Source organism: Amblyomma maculatum, chromosome 10, assembly GCF_055883805.1.
Source record: "Amblyomma maculatum isolate TAMU_Amacu chromosome 10, ASM5588380v1, whole genome shotgun sequence".
Classification (NCBI taxonomy): Eukaryota; Metazoa; Arthropoda; class Arachnida; order Ixodida; family Ixodidae; genus Amblyomma; species Amblyomma maculatum.
The window spans coordinates 51,340,958-51,358,682 of NC_139353.1; the positions used below are offsets into that span (position 1 = coordinate 51,340,958).

At 44.4% G+C, this 17,725-nt stretch overlaps 1 protein-coding gene and 1 long non-coding RNA gene across 8 annotated transcripts in view; one reads left to right on the forward strand and one right to left on the reverse strand.

Annotated features, from left to right (window-relative positions):
- Nucleotides 1–7,337, reverse strand: part of LOC146176374 (uncharacterized) — a 32,233-nt gene extending 24,896 nt beyond the window's left edge. Inside the window, exon 1 of the long non-coding RNA XR_014701525.1 lies at nt 7,238–7,337. This is a non-coding gene — a long non-coding RNA (uncharacterized LOC146176374). The remainder of the gene's footprint in view (nt 1–7,237) is intronic.
- A 359-nt stretch (nt 7,338–7,696) lies between these two features.
- LOC146176375 (ras-related protein ORAB-1-like) overlaps nt 7,697–17,725 on the forward strand; it is a 47,964-nt gene continuing 37,935 nt past the window's right edge. For all 7 annotated transcript variants that reach the window (XR_014701524.1, XM_084582714.1, XM_084582715.1 and 4 more), the window contains exons 1-2: nt 7,697–7,843; nt 13,070–13,165. Coding sequence is in view for 6 of the 7 variants with exons in the window: in XM_084582715.1 (XP_084438841.1) it covers nt 13,133–13,165 (33 nt within the window). In the remaining variant the exon portion in view is untranslated. The remainder of the gene's footprint in view (nt 7,844–13,069; nt 13,166–17,725) is intronic.

Below are 17,725 nucleotides of genomic sequence, written 5' to 3' on the forward strand. Positions count from 1 at the left end.
TTAATTGATCAATAACTTGAAGTGGGAAAGTTGTTGATCGAATATTTTGGGTATATCCCGCAATGTGGAGTACATTTGTAATAAGGGAGTAATTACTCATTGATATCCACCCAAGCGCAGCCAAACAATTGCAAACTCAGAAACTTCGTAGTTCAAGAAAAATTCGTCCTAATCCGGGAATCGAACCCGGGACCACCACTTTTCCTGGGTAGTCGCACTACCAACTGAGCTAACCAGAACGGTGAGTTGAGCAGATGGCAGGGCGAGAGCGATTTGACCAATAAGTCAAAGTGAAAATGGTACTGGTCAAATATATAGTGGAATTGCCGTGGCAGGGTAGATTTGTAAAACGGGAGTAATTACTCATTGACATCCACCCATGCGCAGCCGTATGGCTAGAAAGTTAGCTACGAAGTTTCCGAGAAAGCTGCACAGCTTTCCTTTCTAGCCATACAGCTGCACTTAGGTGGGTGTCAATGAGTAATTCCGTCCTTATAACAAATCAACATGTATAATTTCACATTAGGAGACCCAAATATGTTGCAGAATGAAGGACGTTAACACGAAAGGTTAAGCTGGGATTTAGAAATGCCTTTATCAAAATATGGTTCAAAATACGGAATGTAAGGAAAGAAATGATAAAAATCGTTCAGCTAGTTTTTCTGCTTTATTAATTTATAAAAACAGTGAGGCTCCCAATTCTTACATACCAAATACCGACACCTTTTGTTCATTTGATGACATAGAAGACGCTGCACTTATTTGAGCCATGACACTAAACTCAGCAATCCTACTTTAACATACGTGGTGCGGAAAAGCAAAAACGCAACGAGCTTTTAGATACTCATTTTTGACGTCCGATATTTCGAAACAGATTACCCAATAAGAAAACTTCAAAATTTGGTTCAACTATTGATGTTGATGGTGTGCTGTGTTTCAATGTAATGGTTGGTTTTTTGGTTTTTAGGGTTTAACATCTCAAAGCGACTCAGGCTATGAGAGACGCGTTTCAATGTAATATTTCTGCTGAAATCATATATATAAAAAATAGCTGATTCGGATAATTAGGAGACTAATTACTGATGTCTACCTTCCTGTGAATACCACCGGCTCACACCACGCCAAGTACCTCACGCTAATTTTCAGATAAAAATCTGCGAACGTTAAAATAATTCGCTCCGTATATTCAAGGTGACTCGGTGCCCCCGTCTTCAAATGATTCGTGCACAACCAGAAAATGCTCGATCATTACTTGCTAAAATTTTCAGGCTGCGGGATCTTACAAGCACTGCATTGTAGCCATTACTGCAGGTCTAGAGACTAAATGATCTCATAAGTTGCGGACATGGACTCTTATACCCTTACATGGGCCTAGAGCTTAAGAATTGCCCCCTGCAGAGTTAATTTGCTTCGGTGAATTACCAGCGAACGAATTGAACAGTGTACTGTTATGACTGGTGCACCTAAAAGCAGCTCGAAAAGTCCATTTATAGCTAACTTCTTATTAAACAGAGTCTGTCTTTTTGCCATTAACGACATCAGATAAATTAAAGCAGCGATGTAAATGAAAATACATCTCGGTGAGGCTGCAATGGCATTGCTCTTCATCGAGTGAAAGCAGTATCCAACAATCTTTCTGTGAATCATTTCTATATTTGCAACACAATGGTCCTTCGTATATTTCCAGAGAAGATGAAACTTTCCTGTGTTTGTACAATGTAAAGATGGGAGGCCCTGAATTTTCTGCTGAATCACAGATCTACCTGAATGCTGCTAATGTTTCTGATGATTCCGGAGCATATATTATGCAATTGATGCTAAATATTGTTAATTGAAGTCACGACACCGAAACATCAGTACGTATTTGTAAAAAAATGTAGTATATAATGTTCCACGTCAGCCTTACACGGCTCTCAGATTTACCTTCTGGACAAGCTTTTGATTGAGAACACCTGCCACGTTATAGAATAAACTTTGTAAGAAATGTATTCGCAGATTCAAGCTTGAATTAATTACTAATCACTTGTACAGTCGCTATCAGTCTGTAAACATCAACAAGTTCACCCTAGTTTTGAACTGATACTGTATGAAAATTCATAGTTATCTGTCTTATTTTTTCCTTTTATGGTGTGCATTAATTGCATGGCCTATACACCTTGCAAGCCATGTATTATTACACACGCTGAAAACGCAAATATTTTCTTTATGGGTTCAATTAAGATCCTGTTATCGATGCATGTAAGACTTTTTTGTATAACAATGTAACATATCCGTAATACATCAGTTCGTAACATAGAGTAAGCAGTTTTTCCGGCTAGAGATATATGCAGCAGGCTCTTTACTAAAGCTGTAACTTCAGAAAAAATGGTAATACAAGCTAACATCCTAGCAGGTTGTTCTAACGCACTCTTCACGAAAAGCTGAACTGAAGAAAATATGTCGGCTCGCATTTCCAGCAACATATCATATTGGTTCGGTGAATTTAGGCCCATATTTCCTGCGTGGTTCCACGGGCCAGTTGCAATACGCAGTCAATGACTCACTGCAAAGTTCCATTTCTTCATTCTGAATGGGCTAAGATAAACGGCGCTCGCTGAAAACCGAGTGTTATGGCTCGTCAATGAACTCACTCTCTGCAAGCAGGAACAGAAAGAAAAGAACGACGCGCCCAGCCTTACAAGGGGTGAAAAAAGAGGTATTCATTTAAGATAACTGGCGTACCAGCGTTGCATACGCAGTCGAAGTATGCAAACACATGTATGCATGTAAATTTGCTTGCTTGAGACAGCAGCCTCCGTGACAACCAGGGCAGATATCTGCGTTAGTCTGTAACTTGTAACAAAACGATAAATACGAAAGTCTATCCTCCGACTAGAGCACGAAGTAGCCAAATTACAAGTTGAAATGACAACAATTTCAACGGCATGTGTCCTGAAGGCTATTTTTAGGCTTGTAGCGCATTTTAAATATCTGACGCAGCTTGGTTCAGCATACCACCCTCAGAAACGGGGGATAAATGATGTCTGCTATTTCCTTCAAGCGTGTAGATATGGGGTTTGCAAACTATGGAAGAAATATATTTCCCTGCGTTTCGAAGCTACAGAGCTCTTTCTTCGTCTATATTCCCAGTACGGAGGCGATCGTGAAATGAGCGCTTGTGTGTATGCTAACTAGCAGCGCTAAACATGATTTAGCGCCTGTTGGAATTAATTTCAATCCGTACAATTTTATACAATCATGTTAAAACCTGGACGCAACGTCATCAGCATTTCTGGCAGCTACTGCACTGACAGGAAAGTATTCGGGTCGAAATGCACTACATTCCAAAAGTTTTCAAAAATATCTGATAACGGAGTTTTTCACCCGACTACGCTGGACAATCTTTCCATTGCCGGAGTTCAGGCGTAAATAACACTTTGCTTGGCAACCGACATTTCTCTGCGTTTTTGTCTGTGTCAGTCCTTGCTTAAAGCACTTAAGAAAACATCGATGTATTTCCTGAAAGATCCCTCGGATGCAAGCCGAGACAGAATAAAGAGGCTGTCCTTTATGCAGAAAATGCATGCCAACTTGTGCTGAAGTTTCCTTATGAGGTGAACGTGCGTGGTAGTATTGGTTATGTGTCATGCGGATCACGCTTAATGGACAGTTATCAGCGCATTTGCAGCTTGTAAGACAACATGCACTGACGTACTCACGAGCAAAACGGAAGGCCGCGCTTGTTTGCCATTCCATTTGGCGCCATCTCATGTTCTCTCTGCAAAGTAAAGTTCCGTCCACGCGATGGGCAACACCGGAGGTGTGGAAAAGGCAGACGAAGAAAATGGCGGAGATAATAGATGATACTGTGCTAGCTAGGGGAAAGGTGTGTTTTCTGTGTTTGAAGCGGATGCCCGACGAATCCGCTGACACAGTGCAGGAGCATTATAGCAGGTTTGCGGAGAGAGCATTGTCGCTGCTGGTTCCTCATGATCGCTTCTGCGTCAAGCAGCAGCTGATGCGTAAGTGATCGTCTCGCCGACTCCTACGCAGTCAATCATTTCACTGAACAAGCTTTCTCTGTTTATTTTCTGCACCTAACAGAATGCGCATGCGTATAACACAAGTTGATTTCACAGCAAACCGAGTGGCGTGCGCAGAAGTATAGGTGAACTGTGGCGAGCGCTTCACATTTCAAATACGAACTGCATATGTCCACAAGTGTCTCAAGCCTACATACGCATACCCTTGCGCTTTACTACTACTCTGTACTAGCTGTACTTAACTCTGTACTAATACCGTTCAGAATAGAACTAGCGTCTAGCGCGCAACATTCGACTAATTTTCATCCAACAGCGATAACATGAATAAACGTACGTCCCCCCTATCTCGTCCCTTCATCTCCATGATCTCCAAATGTACAGATGGTGGGGCTTGTTTTATCTGCAGGCGTGTCAGTAATGTTCCCATCGGTCGCGAGTGCAGTTGAAGCTCCAATGGGAGGCGGTTGAAGCTCCAATGGGTCCGGTAGAGCATAAACGTAAAGGAGATGGCGCACGGCGGAAAAACAGTAAACCTTAATCCGACATTACAGCCGGGGTCCGGCCTTTGTCGAAATGTAGAAAGAAGCTGTCGGTCCTGATTTCTTATATACACGCACAATCCAAGAACATGCGACCAGCCACTATCCACAAAAAAACATCAAAATATCAAGACAAGATTCGACACGCGCGATATAATGGCGGTGCAAGGTATATATACAGAATGACACGTGTTCAGCTTAGGTCATGCATCTTAGTATGCTGCACAAAGAAAGTAAGATATATCACTTAAAAGTTAATTGTCACTATCAGCGCACAAAACACAAAATATCAAGAGGTTAGAATGGGTGGAGTACACGTCACACTTAATCCTGCAATATTCAGAAGGGGGAGGAGAGGATTCATCTACTGAAATATCATTCTCATTGGTAGGCGACAGTCGCAGATAACACGTCAGTAGAATTTAACAGTGAAATATAACTGTGATTTAGCGCGGGGCCAAAACAAAAGTAAACAGTCACTCAAATCGCGGCATGGTGACAAACCTCGATTGTGTGCTCAATGCTATGGAGACAAAGAGAAGCAGCTAAGGAAGTTAATTGTTCGTACCAGTGTTGATTACACAATTAATCGTGTGCAAGGTTATTGGACAAGTTGTAATGATCAGTCCATGTGACGGCGGGAAGCAATATGCTCTTGAGAAACTGGCAAGCAGGAAAAAGATCAGTGCAAGTAAAGCATGACATCCTGTGAGGGGCTTTGGGCCGTAAGAACACAAGCGAAGAGGCAAACAGTGGAAAATGGAGACAATGTCGATTAAAAATAATATATAATACCATTTAGTTAAAATGCTATGACGAGAGAAAAGTTAGCTTGCCAATGTTTTCATTCAGACAACAAGAAACCGTGTTAAACTTTTGTTTTAAAAATGATTCGCAAACTTCGCGTTCATGGTGGGTTCTGAAACCTGATTCCAGTAAAGTTACTTGCATTTTTCAAAGGGGTGCTTGGTAATGTTTACATGCTTAGAGATAGGAAGGTTAGGCAGTGTATTACAATGAGCTTTATAATTATTAAATCGGTATCTGAAGGGTGTTTCGGTTTGGCCAATGCACTAAATTTTGCAGATAGAACATTCAAGCATATGATTCACGCTATCCGTATCGCATGAGAAGTTGCCCCGAATTTTTACATTAAAGTTCGATGCAGTGCTGAAAGCTTTCACCGATGTAGTCATTTGTGCACAAACTTTGCACTGTGACTTGTTGCAAGGATGACAGCCGATTGGTGCAGTGGGGCTAGCTTTAGACGAAGTTAACATATCACTGAGGTTCTTGTTACGGTGATAGACAACACGGGGGGCTTGCTGATAAATTGCTTTTAGATGCTCACTTTGCATGAGAATAATATGATGTTTCTTTAATATGCCTGCAACGTTGGGGACCGAAGCTGAATGCGTTAGCACGAGGTTGGTTGATTCGTGATTGGCCGTATGGTTCCTTTTCCGCTTTGAGGAGAGCTTTGCGATCAAGAAGGCTTGCTCGTTCCACTGCGTTATTTATTAGGCGCTCTGGATATTTGCTCTCAATTAGGTAGTTACGAAGGTTGGCACAGGGAAATTCAAAGTCGCGATCGTCTGAACATATCCGTTTAAAGCGGACGGCTTGTCCATATGGAATGCTAGTCTTCCAGTATTTAAGATGGCTGCTGTAGAAGTGCAAGTACTGAGGTCTGTCACTGGGTTTTCGGTATAAATCAGTGATTATTTTGGCATTCTTACTCGCTTGCGCTTTACTGTAGTGCCAGTGCCATTAACCCTTTATACCTCATAGGGACACCCGTGTCGAGCCGCAGCCGTGAGAAAGCCAGGGCAAGCCAAAAGGCGAGCTACGACCAAGCCCATAGGGATCTTGAATTCCAGTTGGGAGACATAGTTCTGAGGCGAAATCATGTTCTCAGCGATCCATCCGCGGGATTCGCGGCCGGCCTTGCGCCCCGATGGGTCGGGCCCTTTGTGATCGCAGAGAAACAGTCGCGGCTGATTTACCGACTGAAAGACCCGCAGTCGGGTCGAATAAGCGGATCTATTCATGTGGGAGAGCTGAAGCAGTATTTCCAGATAGATGCTGTGTAAGCCGAAGCGCCTCTCGTTCAGGAGAGCTCCGAGGCGGGCAATGCTGAGAGCAGTCTCTACCGGCATCGCTATAACACCCGCAGCCAGCGAAATCGTTGAGGCCGCATGCGTGAGAGCGCTCATGCAGGCCCCAAACGCGGTCCTTGCTTGCACGGTTCGCATCCGAGCTGCTTATGTAAGAACGCCAGACGCGCGAGTTGGCGCGCGAGCGCATACAAGGGAAGGCAGTCTTTTCCGCGATGCTACAGTGCGGAAGGTAGGCGAAGTCGCCTAATGTCAACCGCAAGGGCACGAGAGGTCTCGTGTTTATCCGGCGCTTGTCGATACACAAGTCGGCAGTGTTCCTGTACGCGAAGCCTGTGCTGAGCACATTCAGAGGGGCGTAGCCCGCCGACTGGCCTTATTTATGACACCGGCACTCCGGGCGCATGGGCCACGCTGTCTGCATTCAGGCGACGGGTAGCGGTGAAGGTGATGTTTAGTCTACCAGCCCAATGGCTGCGCAGGCATAAAATGGTCCCCGGAAAAGCTCGAATTCGAGCTCGTTCACGGAGAAGCTCGCATTCGAGCTAGAATAACTCACCAACGAGAGGGCGAGGAGCTATCATCGCACTCTGGCCTCTCCCGCCGCCGTCTGGGCTTTCCCCGACTCCAGTACGCCCGTTCAACCCTGTATGGAGAAGGTCAATCACAGGGCGTCGACGCTGCGTGAAGCAAGCGGCGCACCACAATTCCAGCTCACGAACTTCGCGCCTTCACCCCGGAAGCAGCGACGGCGATCCCAGATGCAGAGCCTGCCTCTCCGGGGCACAACCTAGTGTCGAGCGGCAAGGAACTCGCCAATGGGTAGAGACGACGCGCGCTTACACACCAGGGCGGACGCCTCGATTGAGGTAGGATGGGTGTGGGAAGGCATATATTATGGCTCTCTGTGGCACTTCCCCTCCTGGCTACGATGCGGCGGCGAGTGTGAGGCGCGGCATCTCCTTCCTCTACAGATCGCATGCATGCCTCCTTCCCCCTCTCTCCCTTGACTGCTGTGGCGAGGAAGGCGCGCGCTGTGTGTGTTGGCTGGGTGTGGTTTCGGGGAGACGTGAGTGCGTGTGTGCTGTGTGCAACGAGCTCGACAGCGCGGACCGGACGGGCGAGGTGAACGGACGCGTCCCGAAAGAGACGACGGACTGCTCAGGTGAACACTGCGCTGCTTGATCGCGCGCGCGCGGCTGAGGAAGCCCAAAACCCTTTGGTCCTCGGTGTTCGTGTTGTTCTTGGGGCCACCACCGCGGTCTGAGCTAGCGGAGCGTTGTTGCTCTGAGAGCGGAGCCGCAGCCCCGTAGAGAATCGCACACGTTGCAGTCGGGAGGTTAATAATACGCGGGTACCAACAAAGTCAGTGATTGCCACATTTGCGGGGACTTCATGCCCTTAAGAGATAAAAGCATGGCCATTTATCTTTCGTATGGGTCTTCTCGAATCTAAGCTACTGCAGTGTACTAATTGCTGGCGATATGGTCACAGTGCTCGTGGTTGTAAGTCCTCCGTGCGGTGTTGCAAATGTGACGATGGTCGTCATTCGTCATCATGTCCACAACAAAACGACAAATTCGCCTTTACGGTGGAGCCCATGCTGCAAACTCTTTGGAGTGTTCATCTCGAAAACAGGAGCTTCAAATTCTTGAAGTAATAGACAGAAAACGCTGTTCGCGTCGTGATACTGTAACACAAAGTAAAGAGCGATTGCATGTTTATGCAGGCGTGTCAGCCCGATTAGGTGTGCCTCTGGATGCATCAATCTCAAAAGCGATAATGACTGCAGTGGAAGCCTCAATGACTAAAATGGTTGCCCGAATAGTTGCTACTGTCACAGAGTGTTTTTCTAACGTTCTGGCAGTTGAGCTAATGCAAGCCCTGCAATCAGGAACAGCCCCTGTCATAGCAAACATGCCTTAATTCGAAAAGGTCTCACCTGCTTGAAAGCACTTCTGTTGCTTCGGCTCAGAGGACTACTCCTTTAGATGAGAATGGAGTCATTAATGATGCAGAGATGGTGGAATCAGATGTAAGAATTCTAAAAGGTGTGGGGCCTCCCATGTCAAACCATTCTTCTCCGCAGTCCCAACCAAAATCAAAAAAACATCAGCATGCATCAAAGCCAAAGGAGTATATTTTGGGCCAGGCAATTGCGGCTGCCCAGATTTCGCAATTACAGGGGCACTAAAAGTTACCCAGTGGAACTGTCGTTCAATTCTAACAGCTTCAACAGATTTAGTTTACATTTCTTCTCAGTATAATCCACATATAATTAGTTTGCAAGAAACTTGGCTAACAGCCGATAAGCATTTCCATTAAAAAGTTATAATTCATGACGACAAGATCGCCAATCAAAAGGAGGAGGTTAATTATATTTCTCTCTACAAAATTCTGTCACAGGGCTAAGTTTTCTTTCCAACTATCTTCTCTAGATTGTCAGTTATTGGCCCTAGACTTTGATATTCCAGGGCGCTGTCCGTTTTCCTTAGTGAATGCTTATTTCTCTAGCGGTGTACAAGATACAAAACCTCTATATCGGATATTAGTCCATTGTCGGAACTCAGTTCTTCTAGCTGGTGATTTTATTTCGCACCATGCGTCATGGGGCTACAAGACAGATAGTTGCGGCAAGCGTCTTTGGGATTGTGTAGCACATAATAACTTTGCTTGTAGAAATTCTGGTTCGGCCACTTTCATAAGAAAACACACTCAATCTGTGTTAGATTTGACTTTTACTTCTCCCAGCCTTTTTGCTAATAATTGGTCGACACTTGATTGTGGCACCTCTAGTGACCACATACAGATTTCGTTTGATATTATTGCACTGTAACTCCAGCGACTTCTATGTGGAAGTCATTTATTAACTATAATAATTTTCAGTTAACGTTACGCTCTAACTTTGAGTTAGTGACTAACACGGATGAAAAACAAAAATCAAAACGCTTATGCTCGGTGATTGAGAATTGCCGTAAGAAGTCTGAGATCTTGGTACGGAGCTCAAAGGGGAATACTTCAGCTGTTTGGTGGAATGCTGATTGTTCCCGAGATTACAGACGTAGAAAGGCGGCATGGAAAAAGCTTCCCCACAACCAGTGCCCGAAACACTGGCAAGATTACAAGTTCATTGCAGCTACTTTTAAACGTACAGTTGCAACAGCGAAGAACGAGTATGATGCTAAGCATTTTGATTTCCTGTCTAAATCTGGCAACCGAACTGCTCTTTTTAATTTTTTACGCTCGCGAAAAAGGTTCCGCAATCACAAAATCTACATTCTCTTATTTTGACTCCCCATGAAGCAACAGACACAATTGAAACAGTTGCCAAAGGACTGGAGAAGCGTTTCTCGTCTACACTTCCTTCATGCTCGATATCTATAATGTCAATGGATCCAATTAATTATGATCCCCAAATTTCCACTTCTGAGCTTCCTCCGATAGTTATGAGATTGCCAGCCGCTGCTCCCGGTCCTGATAACGTAACTTCAAAAATGTTAAATATTCTCTTTGAGGAGTCACCTGACACGCTATTAGAGCTAGTAAATTATTCCATCAAACATGCTTGGATACACCCAGAATGGAAACTTTCTAAAATAATTCCTTTACTTAAGAACAAAGGCGGTGCCTTTTCCATAGATAATATTAGACCAATTGCATTAGCAAAAAGCAAGGCGCCCGTATGCTGAGCGATGTCAGTGCACGTTAAATAACCCCAGGTGGTCGCAATTTGCGGTGTCCTCCACTACGGCGTCTCTCATAGCCTGAGTCGCTTTGGGACGTTAAACCCCACAAAAACAAACCAATCAAACATTGTAAAATTAATCAAAAGGGTCATACGTATTTCGGTCTTCATGAATCAAGAAAATATTCTCAGCCCTTGTCAAATTGGCTTCCGTCAAATGTGTTCCAGCTGGAATGCGCTTGCTGACCTCGAGAGTCGAGTTCTTTTAGCGCGGGGCCAAAAAATGCGCGCTGCCTTGATAACGCTAGATACAGCCAAAGCCGAAGATAGTGTTGAACATAGCATTCGATTGCAAAAATTAAAAGCTCTTCAGTTTCCGCAATATATAGTTGCCTGGATGTCTGAATTCCTCCAAAACCGAGAGTTTTACTGTGCATTAAATGGCGTTCATTCTGGCAGATATAAGCAAGCCAGGGGAGTTCCTCAAGGAGCAGTCGTCTCACCAGTCCTTTTCAACATACTACTCACCTCAATTCCAGTTAATCATGACGTTCGCACTTAAGTATATAGAGATGATATTGCGTTTCTTGCAACTGCATCGGATATTCAATCCCTTTATCTCCGCTTGCAAACGTACCAAAACTCTGTTGAGAACTGGTTGTGTGGCTTGCGTCTCGCATTAAATGTGAACAAAAGCGCGCTCCTCGTATTCAATATAAAAGATCCTGTAAGTCTGTTTGTAGTGTATCAGCAAAAAATATTTCCTCAGGTTAAATTATTAAAGTATTTAGGGTTCACTATGATGACAATCTTTCATGGCAGCCCCACATTAACAATATTGCTACGAAAGGGGCTCGAGCCCATGGGCATGTTGCGCCGAATTAGTCGTCCCTGGTCTGAAATGCGGAGCGATGTGCTTTTAATGGTTTATGTTATGTATGTGCGCCCATTTTTAGAGTTCAGTTCGCTCTTATTTTCTGGTTCAGCAGCTTATAAAATTCGACCGCTTGTCCTCTTGGAGCGAGAGGCGCTTCGGTTGTGTCTTGCACTTCCATTCCAAAATTTGTTGCCATCAATGTACTCTACCTTGAAGCCCGGATTCCTCCCTTGATATATAGATTACAAATTCTAACTGTTCAGACGTACCTAAGGATATATGATGTACAGAACAGTTTCACCGATCTACGCCTATTTCTTGCTGTCAACCGACCTTTTTCGGTGTACATTGACCTAAATTTCACACCCCTCAGGTTGTTATGGTCAAACATTTGCTGGGCCCTTTAAATGTTTCCCTTCCTATATATAGTATTCTACCCATAAAAACCATCGGTTCATCTGTTGAAATTGTCTTTAACGACATATTCCCGAATAATGTTAAAGACTTATCGGTTATTCTAAACGGATTATTAGAAGATCATTTAAGAAGCCTTTCTGCTAGTTTAGTAATAGCTACTGACGCCTCTCAATGCAATGAAAAGGCGGGTTTGGGTATGTATTGTCCGCATTTAGACTCGTCTTTTTCTGTCCGGCTTCCGGACTTCATCCCGATTTTTGAAGCGGAGTTTCTGGCGGTGGTACTCGCTTCAGGGAAATTAGACTCCTCTTTTTTTCTAAAGTGGCTGTAATTTCCGACTCTCTATCCTTGTGTTCATCCCTATCTTCGTCAGTGGATTCTGCAATAGTAAAAACCTTTCTCTCCCTGATCCCTCAACATTTGAAACTTGCACATATGGTATGGGTACCAGGCCACAGCAATGTGACGTTAAATGAATATGCTGATAGTTTGTGGGTATGTGCCATATGCTATTTGGTCAAAAACTACAACAACCGTGTCATGCTCTGCAGTAAACAGGCGCTCAGAGACGACGCAACTTGTGGCACGAACGCTCAGCTTCAATTTCTTTTTCCTCTATTGAAACTAAAATCACCTAAGTGAAAATTTAGGAAAAGAAAGCTTTTGTTCATGTGTTAATTGGGAATACATCAGAGCAAAGTATATGGATGTTTTTTTTTTTGTGTGTTCAAAGTGGACTTTTCTTGAATTTGTGATTCCTTGCTTTTTTTATTGTGACAAATTCATTTTTTTGATGCTGCACAATTTCTGCAGTTGATGCTGTCTTCAGAAAAGCAAAACGAATATTTCATAATTCCTTAAATGAAGATTAATCTTTTATATTGACTAAATTATTATTTTATTGACTGAAGTTTCCATTCTAATTAAACATAAAAAAAATATAGTGTCTGAACAATACATGATTCGAATCGCACAAAATTCTAGAATCAGTGAACATATTATTAAATATTTTCGGAGCGTCACGTAATACTTTGGATCATTTGGGGATCAGTGGCGCTTTTTTCTGTGCATTCAAAATGTTCAATGGCGCTCAGGTTGTGATTTTTTTTTTTTTCGCTAGAATTATTTTAGTCTTTGATTACATACGTACTGATAAGTTCTCGAGAATTTTTGGCACATCGCAGGTGGTCGAACTCAACGTATAGAACGTCTGATATTGAATAACCCAAAAACAAATAGTGGTTTGAAACGATCAGTTAACCCCGACTGCGCGTCGAAGCGAGGCAAGCGTCCACAGATACCGCTCGAGCCGAAAATGAAAATAACACTTCGCGGATAAGACAGCCTCTCGTTTCCTGTGAAAAGGGCTAGAGCCGCTGAACGTGTTTGCGATAACAGTTCTTTCTCTCCAGTGCCTCTCCCGACGTCGCCTGTGCGTCATAAGTGGCCGCATTGACAAGCGCAGATCCGCCTGTATGCGGGGAAATGATGTCGGCGAACGGAGACCGGTAAGTATTTCTCTGCTTTGGTAAAGCGTGGGCATTTTTGGCATCACGCCCGGCGAGTATTCTTAAGGAAAGTTTCAGCTCATCGTTTCGAGATTTTTGTATCCACTTAAAGTTATTTTTAATGTTTCAGCCCGACCCAAAGCTGAGTTGACAGTGCACTTCTCCTAAAAGGCTTCGTTGATTATCTTATAGTTCATCCTAGAATAATAATATAATAATAATTGGTTCACAGGAAGGGAAAGACGCAGTATCTGTCACACTTGCTCTGTGGACACCTGAACCACGCCGTAAGGGAAGGAAGAAAGGTGGGAGTGAAAGTGGAAAGAGAGAAAGGGGAGCCGTAGTGGAGGGCTACGGAGTAATATCGACCACCAGGGGATCTTTAACGTGCGCTGACATCGCACAGCACACGAGACGTTGCAGTTTTAACGGTCGCCATTGTAGACCAGTCTTGAGAATACCCGACACTAAAAACAGTATAAGGGACACTTAAACTCCCACTTTAACAGTATTATGTGACAGCGCAGGCTACCATTCCATGTGTCAAACCTGGTTTTAAACACGCCGTATGATCCTTCCTATACGTGGCCTAGGGATAACGTGAAGAGGTTGAGGTTGTTGTTGACTACACATGGGAGATTAGCCTTGCGGGTTCTGCCGGCAATTGCTCAACCGTAGCTCCACTTAAGTAATAAATAGTGTGGGTAACGTGAATACAAAGGTCCTGGCAGGCTGATTCTGATATCGCCATCCCATATGAAAGAAGCGATACAAGTTAATCGGCAGCTCCTGCCACACTTTACGGCAGGCGACCTATACGGCTATTCAGTGCGCGACCATGCCAGCTGCCAGCTACCGCCTGCCAGCGCCATGTTCGTGATGTTTCGCTCAAAACCCCGACGTCGGATTTTCAGTGAGCTGGTCCTTTAAAGATGTCGCGTTAGCATATGTGCAAATTCAGTGAACACAACCGCGTTATGAATTTGTCAGCGAAACATTGCCCCGCCGAGGTGGCGCAGTGGATACGGCGCTCGACTACTGTTCCCAAGGACGCGGGATCGAATCCCGGCCTCGGCGGCCGCTTTTCGATGGAGGCGAAAAGCAAGGCGCCCGTGTGCTGTGCGATGTCAGTGCACGTTAAAGAACCCCAGGTGGTCGAAATTTCCGGAGTCCTCCACTACGGCGTCTCTCATAGCCTGAGTTGCTTTGGGACGTTAAACCCCACAAACCAACCAAACATTTCCACGCCGCTGCGGAGCGGCTGTACGTTATGTTGTTCGTAGATCATAGCCTATTCTTGGTTTGAAATGGGAGCTTTTCAACCGTTCTTAACTGCGTTTTCATAGGATTTGTGCAATACGGACTGTGCGCAAGCTTGAAGTAAGGGTAACGGACATGATCAGTCTGCAATACCAGGCGGCGTTAACGCCTCTAAGCGCGGAATAAAACGTTTTACATACGAACCCTCTGGTACCATGACGGGTAGGCAGTGGTGTCTGGCCGAAATTGCAACGTCCGTCAAAAAGGTAGCCCCATTACAGTTTGCGCGGTAGGAAACGTCAGCTTCCGTAACCCTGGAGATGTCCGTATAAGCTGAGTCGGTAAACTAATTGTGAAGAAATAATCATTAGATACATTGAAACACGGCACGTTGTTTGTGTTTTTGAATGCACCTTATATATCCTAGTTATGGCTGGATGTTTTGATCTGTTTCGGAAGGATTACTTCCACGATTTCGATGCTTGAAAAATAAACATTAGATGCACTCAAACACGGCACGTTGTTTGCGTATTTGAATGCACCTTATATAGCGTAGTTATGGCTGGATGTTTTGATCTGTTTCGGAAGGATTACTTCCACGATTTCGATCCTTGATTACATAGTAGTGTATCATTGTTTACATGAAATGTACTGTGGCTCTACATATCCAGCTAGACAGCAAAAGGTATTTTCGCTTGAGGTTTAATGCCCTAAATGACTCAAGATATGTCAGACGCCGTAGTGGAGGGTCGTAGAGATTTCGCCCACTTGGGACTCTAACATGCACGGACATCACCTCCATCGAAATTCGACCACCGCGGCCGGGATTCGATGCCGTATCCTTGGGTACAGTAGTCGAGCTCCTTATCCCTGCAACTCCACGGTGGGGCGTTTTTAATGTAAATAGTTTTTAAAATTTAGCTGGTGGTTTAACTTTGGTTAACCCTGTAGGGAAGCGAAAGCTCTATGCACATGACATGCCTATTCTCATTGCCAAGCTTGGATTTCAAAACATTGTGCGATTCTCCAAACGTAAAGCCCGTTGTTCACCCGTCTCTGCGATACGCCGCCTTTTCAAGGCCTCATTCCGACGTGCCTTCTTCGCGATCCGACGCGCTCGGGGTGATCGTCCTCGTCCATCTTGCGCAGTGGTGTAGCCTAGGCAGGAGCCCGGGGGCTCCTATTTAAGCACGTATCGCCCCTCTAACGCCGTCTACTTCCACTTCACATTGACGTCACCTCACGTGACCTTGACTTTGACAGAGGTCACGGGCCACTTGATGGTCTTCATGACTATATGTCCCAGAGTCCCATGGTGACCACCAGGCTTAACAGAGAAGTTTAACCTCTAAATCTCCCTCAAGGTGAAAACCATTCATACGCGACGGCTATAATTACCTGGCATAGTGAAGTTTTCGCTTCAAAAGGCTGATAGATATTATAGTCGTGCCAAGTTCATCGAACTCATCATGTTGCTAAAGAATTGGCTTGCGTGTGCGGGAAGCAATCCGCATAAGAAACAAAGGAAAACTTTCACTCTGAAAAACCTAATGCATCGGCCTTATTTAATATCTGCCCTTCGCAATATGCGAACAGATTACATTTGTGAGAAAGGAGGCGTACAATACAAATACTCATTTTTATAGCATACCGTTAACAAATATCGTCCACTATCAGTGTCAGTTGGCCCGACGCGGTGGCTCAGTAGTTAGGACGCTGCACTGCTGCGGGATCGGATCGAAACCCGGATTACGCTGCGGCCGCTTTTCGATGGCGGCGAAAAGAAATGCTACCGTCTACTCTGCGTTGCCAGCGCTCGTTAAGAAAAAATCAGGTGGTCTAAATTTCAGGAGTCCTCCACTACGGCGTCTAACATAGCTTGAGTCGTTTTGGGACGTTAAACCCTATAAACCAAACTTAGTGCTAATCCCACTATCTTATTAATGTGGTAACATTGATAGCCTATGCTGGTGGGGCCAAACCGTGACGCAGAAAAAAGTGAAACCATGAATGTGTATACAAACCTTAGTACGGTGCAGTGGAGGCATCCACAGAGAAAGTGTTACAGATACTGCGCATTTCCTTTCCTGTAAACAATTGCTAATGTGATTAGTAATTACTAATGCTTCCTTTCTAATTACTAATGAAAGCATTAGGCTATACAATAAATAATAATTAGAAATTGTGGTAATTGATAATAATAAATAAAGATAATTAATAGCATTTACAAATGAATTAATGATTAATTAATAATTTTAAAAATGACTGAATAAATGAATTAAGCCTTTATTAGAATGAAGGGATGGCTCACTGCCGCTGCATGGGTAATTAGGGAGTTAGGAGGCATGGGAGTGCAGCTTCTTGCTTCTTCACGGTTCTTCAACCTGTTTCTCGTTGCTTGCTATGCTGCCGATCTGCGCGATGTAAGTCGACCTCTCTCACACTACTCGAAGCAGGCCGCTCTCACTGCCATAGGCGGCAATGGAATGTTTTATTGCAGTTCTTGATAGAATCTGATCTGCTATGTTGGACGTGTCGTCATGTTTCTTCCTCGTGAAAACAATACACATTGCCATATAAGATGTTTTAGGTCTTCAATGCACTGTTCCTTAGAGTGGGTGCATAAGTTGTGTTTAAGTGTTTCCTGTCTGCCGAGAAACCACTTACCAAGTATGTGTGGTGTGTCCACCACACATACCACACATACTTGATAAGTGGTTTCTCGGCAGACACGAAACACTCAAAACACAACTTATGCACCCACTCTAAGGAACAGTGCATTGAAGACCTAAAACATCTTATATGGCTGCGTTTGTTATCATCGCTCTGCCAAAGTCTGTCTGGTTATGCATGGAGTTGGGGTGTGGGGCTTGCACGGTGGTGGGAAGCATTTATTACAAAAAGAGAGGTTGCCTGGGTTGCGCGGCTGCGTTTCCTCTATCCGAACCAGTATGTTCCGGTGTCCATATAATTTGAATTTCTTTTCCAACTTCTCGCATTCGCTTCAGCCTCTTTCTGATGTCGTCTCTAGTTGGTGCCGTCAGCTCTTCAATCGCTGCGTATGAGTCGTTTAAAATTCGATATCCATTGAAGTTATCTTTTCTGACTGCAGCTGTCGTAATGGTGTTTATGACCCCCCATATGACAAGCAACTCGGAGTGTAAAATTGTTCCTCCAGGTACTACGTGGCATGTGGGCTGTCCGTTGTGTTGAGGCGCTGGCACACAAATCCTTGCCACACTCACCCTTTTATTTCTAATTGCAGCATCAGTGCAGATGTCTACTGTGTTAAGCGGTCAT